The sequence below is a fragment of the Poecilia latipinna genome, unplaced genomic scaffold (assembly GCF_001443285.1).
Source record: "Poecilia latipinna isolate Pla-1442-1.1 unplaced genomic scaffold, P_latipinna-1.0 Scaffold2078, whole genome shotgun sequence".
Classification (NCBI taxonomy): domain Eukaryota; kingdom Metazoa; phylum Chordata; class Actinopteri; order Cyprinodontiformes; family Poeciliidae; genus Poecilia; species Poecilia latipinna.
Window position 1 is genome coordinate 65,586 of NW_015114694.1, and position 17,930 is coordinate 83,515.

At 39.6% G+C, this 17,930-nt stretch overlaps 1 protein-coding gene across 15 annotated transcripts in view; it reads left to right on the top strand.

Moving 5' to 3' along the window:
* The window catches only part of LOC106936101 (protein 4.1-like), a 54,584-nt gene that overhangs the window by 10,282 nt on the left and 26,372 nt on the right, over positions 1–17,930 (top strand). For 12 of the 15 annotated variants that reach the window (XM_015016905.1, XM_015016915.1, XM_015016902.1 and 9 more), the window contains exons 2-6: positions 8,514–8,746; positions 8,905–9,093; positions 10,512–10,766; positions 13,248–13,355; positions 13,457–13,499. In XM_015016905.1, coding sequence (XP_014872391.1) covers positions 8,528–8,746; positions 8,905–9,093; positions 10,512–10,766; positions 13,248–13,355; positions 13,457–13,499 — 814 coding nt within the window. In that variant the 5' untranslated portion in view covers positions 8,514–8,527. Of the gene's footprint in view, positions 1–5,257; positions 5,460–8,513; positions 8,747–8,904; positions 9,094–10,511; positions 10,767–13,247; positions 13,356–13,456; positions 13,500–17,930 lie in introns of those variants that run through there. The other 3 variants (XM_015016904.1, XM_015016903.1, XM_015016906.1) reach the window with 3 other exon arrangements.

The following is a 17,930-nucleotide window of genomic DNA, read 5'->3' on the forward strand; positions in this document are numbered from 1 at the left end:
GTGCCGCGGAACAGTGGTTGAAAAACACTGTACTAGATGGTAGTTTTCTGACACTTACAGTGTTTTGCAAGTGGACCTTAAATTATAACTAAGCCCCAAATCAGCTTTTTTGTTTTTGCTGATAAACTGTCTAAATAGGTTATTTAGGGTTCTATTTTTAAGTTTCTGTCTCAATGTAGACATTTTTGTGTAAATTTGTTTTGGCATTATTTTGCCTTAACCCTAAAAGACCTAAGTTTCAAATGCCCGCCTGGATGTTTTTGCTTATTTTAATTGTACGCAGTTCTTTTAATGTCCCATTATTTCATAAGACCTGAAACTTTTGATATCTAGCAAGTTATTTTCGCAATTTACAGTGCCGCTCAGATTAATTTCACTCCCTCGTACTGTGAAATTACCATGGTAACCTGATATTGGGTGAAAAGACTTCCCTTTTAGAAACCATTGGAATTTTTCATAAAGCGCAAATAGGCCTGTCGCGATAAGAAATAGGTTCTAAGAAAATAGGGGCAAAAAATCGTGTAGTGTGAACTATTGCATTAGGTGGTCGGATGTCCCCATCTTCTCTATTTAAATCTAGTGATTACTGAAGGCCAATACAGACTTCATAATCTGCACTCTTTTGGTTGAATGCCGTATTTATTTTCACTTAGGCTTTATGTTGTTTAGTTTTTATTCAAGTACGTTTTTTGTTAATGGAGACTGAGAATCCATTTTATTTTTGTTTTTGGTTGTTTAGTTTATTTAGTTCTAAATAAACTAAACGACAAAAGAAAACAGTCTTTTGTGTTCTTTGGAAAATAAAGTGTGTCTAGCTATGCATTATTAGTCATTTCCATTAAATCAGTGTCAAAAGTCTTGAAACAATATTATCGTTTATCACAATAATTTTTAGACAATTAATCGCTCAGCAAAATTTGTTATTGTTACAGGCCTAAGCGCAAAGTGTTGCAAAATTAAGGTGCAAATTTGGCTGGATCGTTGCCGCTACGTTCAGTCTGGGAGGGTTAAACCTTCTCGCTTTTTTGGAAAGCTTTATGGCCATAAAGGACTCCCCAACAACACAGAAAAAGACTTGCTGGATTTATCACTTGTTGTTTTCATTTTTTTTAAAAAGTCGCTAGAGGTGCAGGAAAATTTGATGAACATAGCGACAAAGTGGGTAAGTTGACAATACTACCTTTTTCGTTCTGATCACAGCCCCACTCACCCTTTCATTCATCCTCACGCTGGGCCGTGTTTCTTTGCTCCGGCCCAATTTGCTGGAAGTTTTCAAAGTTTGCCAGGGGCGGGGTCTAGCTTTCCCAGGGGGGTTAGTAACTACCCTAAATTTAGGTCCATTCATCTTCCTATCAACTGCGAAGAGAGGCACCTCGAAAACATGATGCTGCCACCACCATGTTCCACCATTGGAATGGTGAATTCAGGGCAGTGCAGAGTTTGTTTGCCACCATTTTGGTGAGAAAAACAAATCCCAATGAAATGCAGAAATTTGTTATTGTAAGGTAATGTGAAAAATAATTTGATTTGCCAAAATAAAGAGTTCATAAGAGTTCATATCCTGCATCGGTTTGTCACCTGAGCCAAGTGTGATGATCATTTGTTTTTGCCACAGCACCTGTTATTACTAACCGCTATCAAATGTTTACCCACCATAGTGTCCCACACCCACCGCTGCAGAGCGAGCGGTGCAGTTTCACCTCAAGTTTCAGTCTCTCTTTGTGTAATTCTATTTGTGTGTGTGTGTGTGTGTGTTGAGGCTCTGTTCCTGCCTGCTTTCTTACTCTCTCTTCTCTCTCTTTTTTTATGTCCTGGGATATCGCAGTAAAATATAACCCCTCTCATGTGCGCTTGTGTGACACGCCCCCGGTTCTTTGTCTCCCTTACACACACACACACACACACACACACACTCAGTCTCACATTCACACAGACAGGCCATTTGCGCCTGACTGCTTTAATCGCTGAAAAGGGGAGTTTAGCACTTAACAATAGTAGTTATGAGCTGACCTATTATTCTCACAGACACAGAGCGACACAGAGGGGGACACTTTACAGAGGAGGACCAAATCCATGAACTGAGTTAAGTGTTTTTTTGTTTTTGTTTTTTGTGGATAAACATATTTTATTGCGATTAAATCAAGACGTTGACATACTGGAATTTTTTTTTTTTAAATCATGCCAAAGGAATATAAATTTATCCTAATTTCTTACAACAGCTACCAATGAACTGAAACCAGGTGTTTAGCAGCAGACAATTGTTGCTGTGAGTTGGGAATAATGGTATAGCAACCAGAGTAATTACATATTAAACATCCTCTAAGAATCATGCTTGAGATGAACTTTCATTAGAAAGCTGGAGGAGGACTCCGTGTCGTTTTATTTCAGTGAAAAGTTAGACCCGAGCGTAGATGGAAAGCAGAGGCAGTGAGGCGGTAGAAAGGATGCCAGTATGGACAGGCTGACAGACAGACACACGAACATACACAGGGATTATCCCTTGTGTAATCCTCCGTTTGAGGGTCAGAGTACTGTGTAAAGAGACAGGCATGTCCCGAATTTTCACACCACCGGCGTTCCTAAGTATCTTTTTATTGTGTGGGCGTGTGTGTTTGGGAGAATGTGTGTGTCGGAAGTTTAGGTCAAAAACTCATCACTCGACTGGTATTCTCCCCCCTCTCCTCTCTAATTCTGAAAATATGGTATTAAATATGTTTAAGTGTGTTGAAATGCATCTGCTTCTGTTTGTGCATTTTTTTTTTTTGTGCCGCTGCGTGACAGATGGAGGGATCATACAAGAGAACAGCACAGATTAGGGTTCTGCACCGTGTTTGTGTGTGCTTATTTCAAAACTGTGCCTGTGTAGCTGTCAGCTGCTGGCCCGTGATGCAATTCTTTTTGGAAAGCTTCAACTTGTTGCCTCGACGTCCAGCTATATGCTGGAGTTCATCCTTATTTCATTACATTTGGCCGGATGGAGGCGCATCCTTTTACAATTCTTTGTAATTTGTGAAAACCTTGCAGAGGTGAAGGCTAATACAGAGCTAATGTACATGTACTGCACTGATGGATTGGGTTTCATTTATTGCGCTCCATAGTTCGGGTTATCAGTGTGCGCTTTGATGGAAAAATCATGCTATTGATTTATTTAATGTTCAGTTTAACAGCCCATCCTTCTCCATCTTTTATTGTAAGTTGAGCAATTTGTCACTGTCTTAGAGTCTTATATTACAGACTTGCGTGTCTATTGACAATTGGACAAGATAAAAATAAGTAATGCAACAAGCATTTTTTTTTTTTTTTTTTTGGTGCACCTCTACAAATTTGGCTGTTTTGAAAAGTTGATATTTGCAATAAGAACAGAGTCAGAAATGTGGAAATGAAACCCTCATTTCCTAAGACATGTTTTGAGGTTTTTGGACTGTGGGAGGAAGACGGAGTACCCAGTGAGAACCCAAGCACGCACAGGGAGAACATGCACAGCAGTACAAAGATAACCGTTTCTGATCTCTAGTTGTTGACCTTAATGAAATTATTTTACAGCAACTCTTATGTGAATCACTGGAGCCCACTGATCAGAGATCGTCCCGTTTTCCTCATTGAGGTTTCAAGCATCATTGTGTGTGTGCAGTAAAAGAGCCTGCTACGTTTTGTTGCAGGTAATAGTCAGAATCAACTTTATTTATTAAAGTTTGTGTGCACACACAATGGCTTTTTGTAAATATGTATAAATTAGGGCCGCTACTAATGATTAGTTTAGTAATTTATTACACTCTTGGTTATTCTATTAAACGAAACATGAGAACATTCTGCAGATTTTTAATTTAGCTATGCACGATATTAGAATGACATTAAAAGATGTAAATTTAAAAAAAAAAAACAATTCAATTTTCTATTTAAATAAGAAAATAAACATTTAGTTGCCCAAAATGCAGTAACATAGCATTCCTTTAGCAAATAAGAACTAGACTTGACTAGACATACTTACAGATAAGGGTGTTTTTATCTTAAATGGCCTTATTTTGAGTCAGTATCTGTTAGTGATTAATCAGTTACTAAAATACTTAGCGTAGATATGAGTTAGTGCATGGTATAGGTCTGATTTGGACTTTTTTCCTGGAAAGTGTTCATCAGAGAGACAGCCTGGGGGAAGAAACCATCTCTGGCTACTCGTTTTATTTTGCAAAAAGTGCTCTGTATCACCAAGCAGCAAAAATTAGTAGCAAATATCATAAAGCATAAATCACCGTCATCGTAGTCGCTGAATGACTTTTTAAGGACAGTCATGGATGAAGCAGCCGGTGTTAAACGGAGCCCTGCTCTCTTTACGGCGGGTTGAACGCAGAGAGTCAGAAGTATCCGTTCCGGTTCTGATAGCTGCACAATGAACGTCGCATGTAACCCTGATGTGCTCTGAAAAGGCTTCGACACGGTAACACTCTCCTATTGTCACCAGTCCCCCCCCCCATCCACAGATATTTATTTTTGCCGTTGTAATCTCTCATCTCCATGGGGATTTATTGTCGTAGCCCATGAATGCCTTCACCATAGAAACCTGTTCCTCCACTCTTGCCCTGCTACGCCCCGTAGAATAGGGTGGGTGGGTACGCATGTGCTTTTGTATCACCTAGACAGCCCTGCTATCTTCATTACAACATATAAAAGAAAGGAAAAAGGGGGAAGGGAGGCATTAAAACCCAGATTATTACTGTCCTTTTTCCCCCCCCTTTGTGACAGTGTTTTCCATTTGAATTTCTGTCTATTTGGCTTCGATGTTTGAGGCGGAACGGAGTCATATCTGAACAAATGGGTGGTGCTCTCTCTCCCTCTCTCTGGGGTTAGTGGTACTCTTCATGACCCTCTTTTTCCATGCAAAGAAATATGCAGTTTCAACTGTCTGCACTCTAAAAAAAAATGATGCAGTGATAACTTCGTATGTAAGAGCTCTGCGTTCAGGATGCTCATAAATACTCCAAACAAGTACAATGAAAAAACAGTGTGGGGGGGGGGGGGGGGTATGGTAATTTTGAAATGGGGTTTTAGGGAAGCTTTTCCTGCTTGATGTGGTATGAAAACCGAGCCGAGGAAGTCTTAATCCCTATGACGATCGTCGTCCATTAGTAATCTGGCGCAGTAGGCACACTTTCTGTGTCTCTCTCAAGGGTCTTCTGTAACTCCGCCCTCCCCCCCTTTCCAGCCCTCTGAATTTCTCTCCCGTTTTCTGCCCTCGTTTCTCTGAGCGAGGGTCCTGGGAGGCGGGGGAGAGGGGATGGAGGAAGAGGAGCTCTGAGGGACGGAGGAGAGGATGGAGGACAGTTAGTAGGACAGGCGTTCCCTGAGCAGGAGGGGAGAGAAAGAGACAGAAAGGAAAGGCAGAAAGAGCTGAACAGGATTTCAGAAGGCAACCGTAGGTGAGAAGGAGCGAAAGGGAAGTAAGAGAGAAACACAAGCGACGGTAGGTAAGGCTGTAAGCTCATCAGCTCACGTAACCATTCATCCGCTCATTTGCACGAACTAACAGGAGAGGTGGGAAACGTTCCCAGCAGGGTAATCAGCTTCTCACAACAGTTTCATCTGTGGCAATTTTGTAAAGCAAATAAAGGCGAATCATGTCAAATGCACAAAGCGGAGTAAAACGGCAATTAGCCAGCGATTCTGCACACCTCTGGATAATGATTAAATCGGTTGAGATATGCAAAGTGAGAGGCTAAGGTAAATGCAGAGAAAGCTCAGGAATGTTGAATCACAAACCCGACTTACACGATTCCACTGGATTAAATGAGCATAAAATATTTGAAGAAAATGCACCACAACACCGCCAGTCTGCGCCTGCAGACGAATTTGGAGTCGTCTTTAATGAAGCAAGAAACGCGCAGGATGTCGGCTCGCTCAGGCGTCAGCTGTACGATTCAATGTTTCTCACCTGTGCCTGACCTCTTTGTATCAGCCATCTGTTACAGTTGTAGCTCAGAAACTCTTGACTCCCATCAGAAAAACTTGGTTTTACTGTCTTCTCTGGCTTGTTTGTGAAGGGAGAGAGAGAGAGAGAAGAAGAGTGTAGGAGATAATGTAAATTAGGCCAAAATGGGGCCTTGGAAGAGAGAAAGAGGCTTCCTGAGCTGAGAAGAAAAGAGAGCAAAGAAGAGAAAGCGGGGGGGAAACGAGAGAGTTGAAGTTATGGGAGCAGCAGAACAAGGTTCCCGGTGTTAATAGCTGCAGAGACAGAGGGCGAGTTTGAAGCAGGCCTAAGTCGCCGTGACGAAGCTCCACTTAGGTGCCATCTCCGAATGAACCCACTCTTAAAGAGAAGCACTGTTTCTGAGAAGGATCTGCAGGGTGTCTTTAATAGAGGATTGTTCTTACAAACCAGAATTGAAGTAGTTTTGTCGCTACTCAAATTGGGCATCCAGTGCTTTGCAAAAGTTTTCGTCGCCCTTAAACCATTTCATATTTGATCATATTATAATCACTACTCTATAGCTCTGTACAAAGTATTACATAATTAGAGGGAGGAAAATGGCACGTGGTAAAAGCCTGACGCAATAAATCAGTTAACCGCATGATAAATTAAAACGAGCTGGATGATTTTATTTGTGTGATCGTTTTTCTCAGTCTTTCTAAAGACTGGATGACAAAAACTTCAGTCTGGTGGAAATTTTGCTTATAGAGACTTAATAATTCCTTTTATTTGTTGTTTCTTTTGTGTGTTTGTGTTTTTTGTTTTTTTTTCGGTCAGAAATTAAAGTTTATTGGTTTATGAAATGGGGAAACTTGCATTATTATGCCATTACCAATGTATTACTTGAAAATGGTCTAAAAACAACATTATCATTCATTGCAATAACTTCTGGAGCAATTTATCATCCAGCAAAATGTGTTGTTGTGACAGGACTGCACATAGCAACCATTTCTGTTTAACCCTCTTTACTCTGACGACTAGAAATAAAATCCAGTGCAACAAGGACTTTAGTTGAAGGGGTGTGCATAAGACTGGCATAATGATGTCATAAACATGACATAACACCTGTAATGAACAAGAAGGGGTAAACATGAATACCTATGACTGCTGTCATGAAGTGTCATCCGGTAAATAATGACACTTTTAGTGCAAAGGTGACACTTTTATTGCAACTTTTAGTACAACTTTGCATTAAAAGTGTCAGTATTTACCAAATGACAGCAGTCATAAACATTCACAGAGAGTCAGAAATAAAATGGATCATGAAATCCCTGTAAACAAAATAGCTCAATTCAGGGCAATCCTGGCAGAAGAACCTGTTGGAGACAAACCCCTTGAGTCTGAAGACTGGAGGTTTACTTTGCTCTGCAGACGGTCTTCAGGCGCTGCTCGCTTACAGCACACCTGATATAGTATTTCTTCATTGCTTCTCTGATGCCGACAGGAAAGCTTCGCCTCGACTCTGCAGTAAAACCTCGACTCTGATGAGACACATTTTCTGAAACGGAATCAAAGCTTGCGTATGTGCAGCTCAGTTTTACTTTTTCATTCCTGGATCTACAAGCAACTTCTTATTTTTAGCAAATTGTTTTGATTCCCTTATTTTTTCCTCGACTTATCATTGAACCTCTATGAGAAACGCTCAAGAATCGGTTTTGAGTCTGAGAAAACTCAGCCGCGGTTCTTGTATGTGATGTTTTATTGGACTGGGTTTACCTCTTAAGAAGTGTTTATCTCCTCGTTTTTGTTCTCTACTCAACTGGTTTATTGCTTCTCCCACACACACACTCACACACACACCTTTCCCCATCCATCTCTCCTCCTCCCAGCTCTACCTCATTAGCCAATCATGCGTAAGAAGACCTGTTCTATTTTTACTCCGACCCCCTCCCTTTGCACCGCTGCTGCACTGTGGATGTTTGTGTGTCCGCTTTTATCGAACATGGCAGACCAGAGTAATGAAAGTCAAGGACCGTTTAAGATGTTAATAAGGAAAAATAAAGATGACTCAAGAGGAATGGCATCTTAAGTATGATTTAAATACCACGTCTTTACTTTCAAACTTGTTCATCTCACATCCCTGACCTTTACTTCCCCTAGAGAAGCGATGTCGTCGTCTCACAGTGCTATCAACAAATTAGCGTCAAGCTGCTTGAAAAGTATCTGTTGCTGTGAAAGGTTGTGTGTGTGGACAGCGCTGCCAAGGAAATTTGGGTTGAAGAGTTTGTGTATGCTGACCGCAGCTGCAGGACAAAACCGTTGTGACTCATATTTTAACAATTGAGGAACTCGCTTCCCTTTCTCTGGGTTTACAAAGATGTGCTTGTTACCAGCTAGTGACCCAGATGAAAGTCTCTGTGGAAATGTGATATCATAAACTAATGAGTTCACCTGCTGCCAGCTGTTATTTGTGTTAGGCAAATATTTGCAGTGGGTTTAACGTACAACATACCTCCATGCTTTTGTAGGAGTCGTAAAACCCAAAAGGCATTTCATCACATCATGCTTCATCACTCACCTCCTTTTTCTTTTCTTTCCTTTTAATTTACTACAGATTGACCCATCACCATGACAACAGAAGCGGGCTCTGAGACAGAGGTGAAGGAGAAAGCAGAGGAGTCAGCTGCTCAGCCGGACCAATCGGAGACGGCCAAGCCAGAGAGCCAGGAAGTAGCAAACGTTGAGGGAGGGGAGAAGGAGAAGGGGAAGGAGAAGGAAAAAGAGGGCAAAGAAGGCAAAGGGATAACTCGATACCTGCCAACATGGTTTAAGAAACAGAAATCTCAGGTAAAGTCACACTGATGTTACTATGCTGTTGAGACTGCGTGAAAAGCAAGATTTCAGTTTCACTATCAGTGTCTGTTTACTGGATCTTAAAAGCCAGGGATGTTATCTAAGGTCTAAAACTGGGATTTAATAAAAAAAATGAAATTCTGCCCATTTAGACATCTCCAACAAAGGAGGTCCCAGCAACAGAGGAACCCGTCAGCAAGGGGGTAGAGGGAGAGGAGGAGCCTGCCCCGGAGGTGAACGGCCACGCCGAGGAAGTGGAAGAGAAAGAGGAAGTGAAGTCGGAGGAAGTCAAGGAAGCAACGCAGCCTGAATCTGACTCCAACGCCAGTGCAGACACTGAGGTAAGGGGCTCTGCTATGTGTATCATCAGCATCATGGCAAAAATGGGAAAATGGGAGCTGTACTTTCAGATGTTGTGTGAATTTAGTCTAAAATGTTTGGAAAAAATTACAACTGGAGCCATAGAGATGATTTGCAGTGTGTTTATTTTCACTTTTTGTCATGTTGAAACTGCAAACTTCAATGTATCTTAAGGAGTTTTTATGTGACAAAACAACATAAAGTAGTGGTTGACTATGAAATGGTAACATTTTATTTGAAGGGGGGTGAATAAGGCTGTCATGAATAAATAAATCATAAGTAAATCAATAAATCATTATTGATATAAATTTGTTATAAAAGTATTACTGATTGCACTTTAAAAATCAGGTAACTTTATGTTATTAAAGGTGAAGTTTAAACAGTAATGATTTATTGGTTAATGTCAAGTTGTCATAACAAAGACATTTGGAATAATGTCAACTTTGTATTAAAAGTGTCATAATTTACCGAATGACGCTTTATGACAACAGTCATAAATATTCATGAAGGCTTATTCATGTTCATGACAGGTGTTATGTCATGTTTATGACAGTGTCATGACAGTCTTATTCACCCCCCTTCAAATAAAGTGTTACCAAAGAAATATTCTGCATCATTTTAAAAATCTTTTACAAATTAAAATGTAAAAGTTTAGAGAGTACTAGTCAGAAATATAGCCGTGGCTTTCAAACAACTTTTTAATAATTAATTGAGCTTACTCTATTGTTTGATAATTAGGATCAATTGGAAAGTATGTGTGAGTTAATTTAAATATATATATATTTTTTTTTTTGTAAAATTCCTTGAGATGACATTTGTTGTGAATTGACGCTAAATAAATACAACTGAATTGAACTTCTAACTCTGTATGAACAGCACTTGACTGGATTTAGGAGTATCACAGTAAAGGAATGCACACTACATTTTTCAAATTTTAATTGGCAAGAAAAACTTTGAAAACCAAGATTTTCCACTTCACAGTAAAGGGAGGAACATTTTAAGGAGATTACCTCTTAAAAAAAAAAAAAAAAAAGACGACGTCAAGCTGATAAAGATGTATGTGCATCAGTATTCTCTTTAGATTTGTTTCTTTACCCGGAAAGAATGAAGGAAAGACTTGAAAATGTTCTCCAGCTTTCTTACATGTGTTCTTCCATCCGCTGGTCACATTATGCTAAGTGGACCCACCCACTTACATCAACATTTCAGTCACCAGGCCAAAAGAAACGCCTGCTTTCCTTTAAACATCAAATTGGAGAGAAAATCACACAAGGAGCATTAAATGGAGCCAACTGGGAACTTCCCACTGAGTTCAAGCAAGCATTTGGGGTTTGAATAAGATAATAAAGAAATCAGAGCATCAATAACAACTGAATTTTGCCTCGCTTTTTTCTTGCAGCCGGCAAAGGAAGAGAAGGTGGAAGACGCCACTGCAAAAAGTCCGGAGAAGACCAAAGACACTGCAGTCGGAGAAGGAGCAGAGGAGGAGAAGAAGAAGGAGCCAGAAGGACACGTGGAGGCTGAAACAGACGGAGGAGAAAGCCAGACTTCGATTTTCCAGTCTCCTCTTCGCCTGGTGAGGAAGAATAAGATGAAGGTGGTGGTGTGTCACGTCACCCTCCTGGATGGGACTGACTTCACCTGTGAGGTGGAGGTAAGATGTCACTGAAATTCGTCTGTAAATAAAAGTAGGCTTGTTTAGTCCAAAGCACGTGAGTTTCTTTATGCCAGTGATGTAATCACTAATAGGATCAGATCTGGTGTGTGTCTTTGTTGGGGGGGAAAAAAGCTCTGGGGTATTTAACTTTCTGACTCAAAGCATAGCCATGGCGGAAGCACCACCTGCTCACATTGCAAAGCGGACCAAGCTGATGGGGGCTCGTCCGGGGAATAAAACGCACTCACACACACATTGAGCAGATTAGGGGGTTCCACCAGATTACTTTTCTCCATCTGTTGCTCCCCAATGGACACGTGCCTTATATCCCCCCATTCTCCTACAGACAGACACAGCAACTTATATTGCTTTGAAAAGTTTTCATGCCCAATGTAAAGAAAGCCAAAATAAATTTAATTTGCTACAAGCATGTGGAAGAATGTGTGCTTAGATGAACTGTGCACCAATACTATATTAGCAGATTGTAAACCTCTTCACTTTAGCTTAAGACATTTGTTTACTTAAATACAATAACGGTACATCTGAATAAGCGTAAATATACACAGGAGCAATTGTTTAGTTAAAATAGACAAAGCAGAGCATGAACCGAACTGCAGAACAACCAGAGAGAACATCATCAGTGGTGTGGTGAGGCTGGCACATTAAGTTTTCTGTTCTCCCATAAAAAAGCCAAACCATCCCTTTTACTGCCTTTTTTTGTCCCAATTTTTTAATCACTGCAGTTTGCTTGAAAATATTTCCCACACAGTGTGGACATTTTTAGCCCTACAACCCCTCAAATTCCCACACTTGCCCCCATCCAGTGGGAAGCATCCCAAAATAGCCATTGTGCAGATCCACTTTGGTCCTCCATGTCTGCATTTCTGCATCGAGTGTTCGTAAGCAGAACATGCACCGGATTCTGACAATTTTAACGTTAGGGTTCACAATCCTGCACTCGGGAATGGACGATGCCAAACCGGTTCCCTGATCTACAGTGTGCCAACGCCTAACTGACTCGCCTGTGAGAGTCTACGGTTGTTTGAACAGTGGCTGCTTTGTGGCACAACAGATAACGCTGATACTGCAACTAACTCCTATTGTCCTGTAGTGAAACACACACACTCTCACACATATCCATCCATCCATCCCTCACTCCACATGCTGGCATAGTTAGGATGGCGGCCTGGAAAGATGCACAATGCATTCCAGAGATTAAATTTTCTGTTCTGCTAGCAGACTTCCAACACGGGCAATACGACAGATTTATATGTTCTGATCACTTGCTTTGTTTCAAGAATTAAAATATTCAGGACTTACAATAAGTATACAAGGTGTCCACCGTCCTTAAAAAGTCTTTAAAAAAGTTGTCTCATTTATGGAAAAGTAAGTTTTGAAAATGTCTTAAATTCATTAAAGAATATGTGAGTTGACCTTAAATACGCTAATCACAGGTCTTAAATTTTGTCTCTTTAATTTTATCTATTTAATCTTATAAATCCTATGTAAAAAAAATTTCTCACTGGACTTTTCTATCAAGCAGACATCTTCACTCATTATTTGCCATGACTTAAGCCGGTTAAAGCTACCGGTAACGAGCTGCTAACACTTGCTTGGTAGCTGGCTAGCTAGCTAGTTTGCTTTTTAGCTAGCATATGCTAACTGCTAATGACATTCTGTTAGATACACAAATCTGCTGCCAAGAGTCACCAAAAGACCCCAGAAATTTTACTGTTTTGGTCCCTTGTAGTTTTTTTTTTTTTTTGTATATTTTTGTTGTGTTATAGGTCTTTTATTCATAATAGTTTTAAAAAGTCTTATATTTGAATTGGTGAAACCTGCATTAATGCTGTATTCGATGTTTCAGAGGGGAGGGTCTTGGTGTCACATGGTCTAACTCAACCATGTAGCGGTAGCGCTTTGTGGCGAGACAAAACGACACTCTAAAAATGTTGCATTCAAATACCGCAGATGTTTCCAGTTGTCCCAGGACAAAAGGAAAAATGATTTCTTTCATCTGCGTCCTTCCACTTCCACCACGCTCCCTAGCCTGTCTGTGAGCAATGCCCTCTTCTCTGTCTGACCGCCAGCGTTAGAGTGAGGCTCCAGTAAATAACTCAAAAGCAGAAGAATTTGACCTCATATAATTACTTTGTTCTTTGTGATCGCCTGCCCCTTCTTTTCCACCCTCCTTCCTTTGACCTTCTGACTGTCTGAAGGGGGCCGCTGTGTGTTTGGGTGCGCACACTTGGGCATGCATTCACAGATGGTTGTTAAATGTCATTGTCATAGCTGAGTGTGGAGGATTTCAGGGCTAAAGCCGCTATCAGGCCGATGAAGGAATGCGAGACAAATGAAGACACTGTAATAAAGAGCAGAGAGTAATCTAACAGATTTACTCCTAAAATTTTAATTTCAAGTTTTCAAATGATGTTAGAAATGGTTCTTTGTGATGACCTTTCTTTCATTTTGTCTCAGCAGAAACGAGCCAAGGGGCAGTACTTGTTCTTCAAGGTGTGTGAGCACCTAAATCTGTTGGAGAAGGACTACTTTGGCCTGACGTACAAGGACAACCATGATGAGAAGGTGTGCACTGCCTGGGTTTTAGGCTAAAACATGAAAGGCTGCATTGATTCAGGATTTTGACTCTCTCCTTGCTGTGTGTTTCTCCTTCTGTGACCCCCCAGTGTTGGTTGGATCCCACAAAGGAGATCAAGAGACAGATTCGCAGTAAGTTCACCATTGCAAATCTTCCGTTTCAGATTTCTGTTTGATACCTTATTATGTTTCCATCCATCCATGCATCCATGTAAGCTGTTTATAATTTAAAAAATGTAGTATACTGAATCTAGCCAAATGGTCTGAATAATACATCTATAATTAATTAATCGATTGTCCTGCTGTCAGGAGAAAAACAAACTACTTAAACAAAACACCAGAGACACTGGAAGCCAAATGACAGCAGTCATGCGGTGCTAAAGAGTTTACCAAGGGTGTCATCACTCTGCTTCATTATTTAAAGACCTTTTCATTACATGTTGTTAATATTTAAATGTGAGATAAAACAGGCATCGTTTCATCTTTTTAGGGTTGGCACCTACTGGAGGAGGGTTGGCAGCTGCTAAGCTTACAATGTCTTGTTTGGTTTTTTTATACACAAAACATGACGGTAGCTGTTTGACGGTTACATCAGTTTGGGAAAATGTCAAAGTCCATTATTTCTTTATGATTGATCTAAATCCAGTCCGCCTTTCTGTTCTGAGCTTGCATGCGCTTTGACTTAAATTAAAAGTTTGGTGTAGACCTTCGTTTGCCTTCAAACTTGTCTGTTTCTTGTATTCTCAGGATTTTCCTCTAGCTCTTTAAAAAAAGAAGCTCAATAAATCTGACCAATAGTCATAAAAGTTAGAAATGTTCTAATTCGTCTTTTTATGCCGTTCATACCTTGCTTCCTCTTATGTTTGCTGTATAAGTCAAAACAAGCTCTTATAAAGCCTGTAACTTCACAGTACAACCATGTAATTTAGGCTAGAAAAAAGTTTACATTTTGTTAATTAGCAGATGTGTGAGGCAGTGGAGTTTGGGTGTGTGCAGAATGCATGTGGTTTATCCCAGACTCTTTATGTGAGTGTGTGCGGTGTGCATAAATGCCTATATAGATGCTATAAGTGCTTTACATCTCACTCTGTGTGCTCATTTGTGTGCATTTTTTTGGTGTGTGAATGTTTAGAAAAGCGTTCACTCACAACCTGTATGCATGCGGCCATTGCTTTACGCAAATCACAGGGTTGACACCATTCTTCCCTAAACTGCTGTCATTTTGAGTACAGCCGTCGTCGCGGTGCGGATGCAAATAAAGATGGGTTGAAATCTGAAGCGCCTGTCGGTTGCTCCAGGACCTGTGCTAGAAAGTACACAGGCGTGTTTTCCATGAAGACCTAAAAGTTTCAGTATGGCCCCCGATTTAACCGAAACATTTTATTCATCATGTCTGCTGTTTGTGCTACAAGGCTTGTGAGAACCATGCAACTGGGACGTTGCTTTCGTAAAGGCTAGAGTTGTTAAGTGCACAACTAATAGTTGCAAAGTCAACAGCTTCACTCCGTTGATTTCTGCAGCTCCTCCAGTTGCTTTAAGCCTCCAGGCTGCTCTTTTTTTTTTTTTTTTTTTAAAAAAAAAAGCTCTGTTTGCCTGGCCTGGTTTTTTAAGGGGATGAAAATTTTTAAAACCTCAGGATGTTTTTTTTTTTTTCTTTTTAACAACCTAGCTGTGATCATGACCTCAACAACTTTATCCTTGACCGTTTGTATAATGTCATGATGCTGTTTGTTCACTAATGCTCTTTAATAAAACTTTAAAACAGAAGCATATAAAGTGTTTTCAGTAAAAGGAACAGGCTTTATTTCCCAAGTCTGTTTTTTTTTTCTTTTTTGCATGTTTGTGTTTAATTTACTATTAAATTAAACTAAATTAAAAGGAAAAACACAGCTGAACATTATATATATTCATCTATTCAAGATGATTTTTATGTATCTGTTAGGGAGAGTTCACCATTTTATTCCAAACATGCCTCTACATCAACCACTTTTGCTGGCAAATGTAATTTAGGAACTTGAATTATTATTGAGGACCGGGACAAAGTCGTTCCGAGGACCTCAAATGGTCCCTGGGCCACACTTTGGACATCCCTGCTTTAAAACCTTCACACAACAGCTACATTTATTATTACATTAAATTGCATATAGGGGTTTATATTTACCAAGTAGGCGACTTCTGGATTTTATTTAGGGGTGACAGAGTAACGAGGGATGATTACAAATTCACTCCACAGTTTCTGGATTTGCAGTTGTAAAAAAAGTAAAAGTTATGTGTATCATTTTCCACCCACTTAACATTTATATACTCCTTTTTATTGTTTTTTCTCGTAAAGTGAAGGTTTGTGGTTGGAACGTAACAAATGTTACAATTTTCATCGAGCATAGCCTCACAAGGCACTGCAAGTAATGACCTAGGGACGCAAAATCACATCAATCACAGTTTCTTTCTGTCGTGCTCAATAAAGTCCGGGAACCTCCTACAGTTGTTTGCACAGATCAGAATATTCCGATTTAAATGGGTCACTTTTTCCTGAAGGTTTTTAAAAAAATCCTGTCAGTTTAAGACAAGGCAGAGAATCTCGTTTTCTGAATCAGAAGCAGCGGGAACAGAACCACGCATCAGATGGGTCGATGGCTACTTGGATACACTGTAAGGGTACAGACAGAGTTCATAGCTGGAGTGGAAACGTATGCAGAGCTTTCTACTAGAAATTCACAAAGTATTTCGCAGTCCACTTTTAAACTTCTAAATAAATCAAATAATAATTCTAGGTTTCCTTATTCTGTTGAATTAACTTAAACAATCACAGGTGGGCGCTGCTTAACCAATATGTCTCTGCACATATTGGTTAATGTGCAGAAACGACAATGTGTCACTTTTAATGACGGTCTCTATGGATCTGATCACTTTATCTCTTTATTTATTGTGTTTTTTTAAGACACTTGTCATGCCTATTTTGCACTCCATCCACATGAAGTGATATCGAACCTTTAAAAATATGCCGGTTCTACAAATGATGACAAGTTAAATGTCTGAAGTCGGATTTTTGGAGCCCACAATGAAACATTTAGTCCTGCAGGAAGTGACTGGGTGTTTGCTTTGACAGAAAACAGCAGCAAGATTTAATCTCACCTGTAATGTTGGACTGAATCTAACTGGAGGGCATGCAAAGCGAGCGGGTCTGGACGTAGGCCATGTTTAGACCTCAACTGTGCGTGTGGCTGCTGTTAATATTTAACAGCGGTGGTCAGGTTTGCTCCTTCATCAAACTGCCTCCGACAGGTCTACGTGCCTCACTGGACACTTTCATCCAGGATTGTTCAGACTGCTGCAATGAGCATAAGCAGGTGTATCCAGAAGGATCTGGGAGAGGCGTTAAAATCCTCTTATCTGGTTCGGCTGCAGAAGCATCAGTGTAGCTCATCAAATTGTTTCCCTTTTTGTGTAGCTCATCAAATTGTTTCCCTTTTTGTGTGTTTTGTTACTTTACTTGACATTTTTCACTATGGATTTCTTCATAAAAAAATCTCAAAAGAACCTAGAATGAGTGAAAACATGTCTGATGCCACTTTTTATGAATATATTAAAAATGTATTATCTAAACATAACTATGGCTGAAATGATTAGTCATTATTATTGAAATAATTGTCAGCTAATTTAGTCATTGATTAATCATTAACTGGAGTATACAGACTAAAAAAAGGCAGTTTGTCTAAAAAAACAAAACAAAAAAACCCAATGTATTCAGAACAGTAATTAAGCCAAAGCTGTACAAAATGTATATACATTTAGCATTTATAATAAAAACATTTTTGTCTTTAAATATTCTTTACCACAAAACTCCTACAGTGTTATTTTAGCTATATCCACTTCAAGTTCACTAAAGGAATGCTATTTTATTGCATTTTAGGCAATAAAATGTTTTTTTTTCTTCTTATTTTATAAAGCAATTGAAGTGTTTGTTTTGCAAATTTAAACATTGTATTATAAAACTTAAGAGATTAAATGAAAAATCTATAGGATATGCCAATTTTTTTATGCAAAAATAATAGCTGGTTTGCTGCCTTGAATAAAACAGGCACAAAATAAACAGTAAATGCTGTGAATACTTTCCAGGTTCATTAATGTCAAATAATGTGTTCAGTTTTAAATTTGCATACTTTTATTTTACTTGGAAATATTTATCAAGACAGGCTGTTTATCAAATCTATTAGGAGTCAAAAACCTGAACCTGTTTTCAACCAGTGTGATGCATCTTTTCCTTGTGTTTGATTGCTCTCTGATGTCATGTTTTCTAAGAATAAAATACCCAGATGATGTGATCTGCATTACTTCACCCAGACATTTTTTGTTGGGTGGAACAAAACTCAGCAGACCGGGCGAAAGCCGTGACAGCCTGGCCTTTTGGTTGCAGGCAGAACAGAACATAAATGAAGGCCACGTTATGACAGGTTGTTGAAGACATTCGCTGTCATGTTGCTGGTGATGACGGCTCCTTTTTTTTTTTTTTTTTTTTTTTTTTTTTTAAAATCAAAAAAAAAAACGGGTTTTTATAAAGGGGGG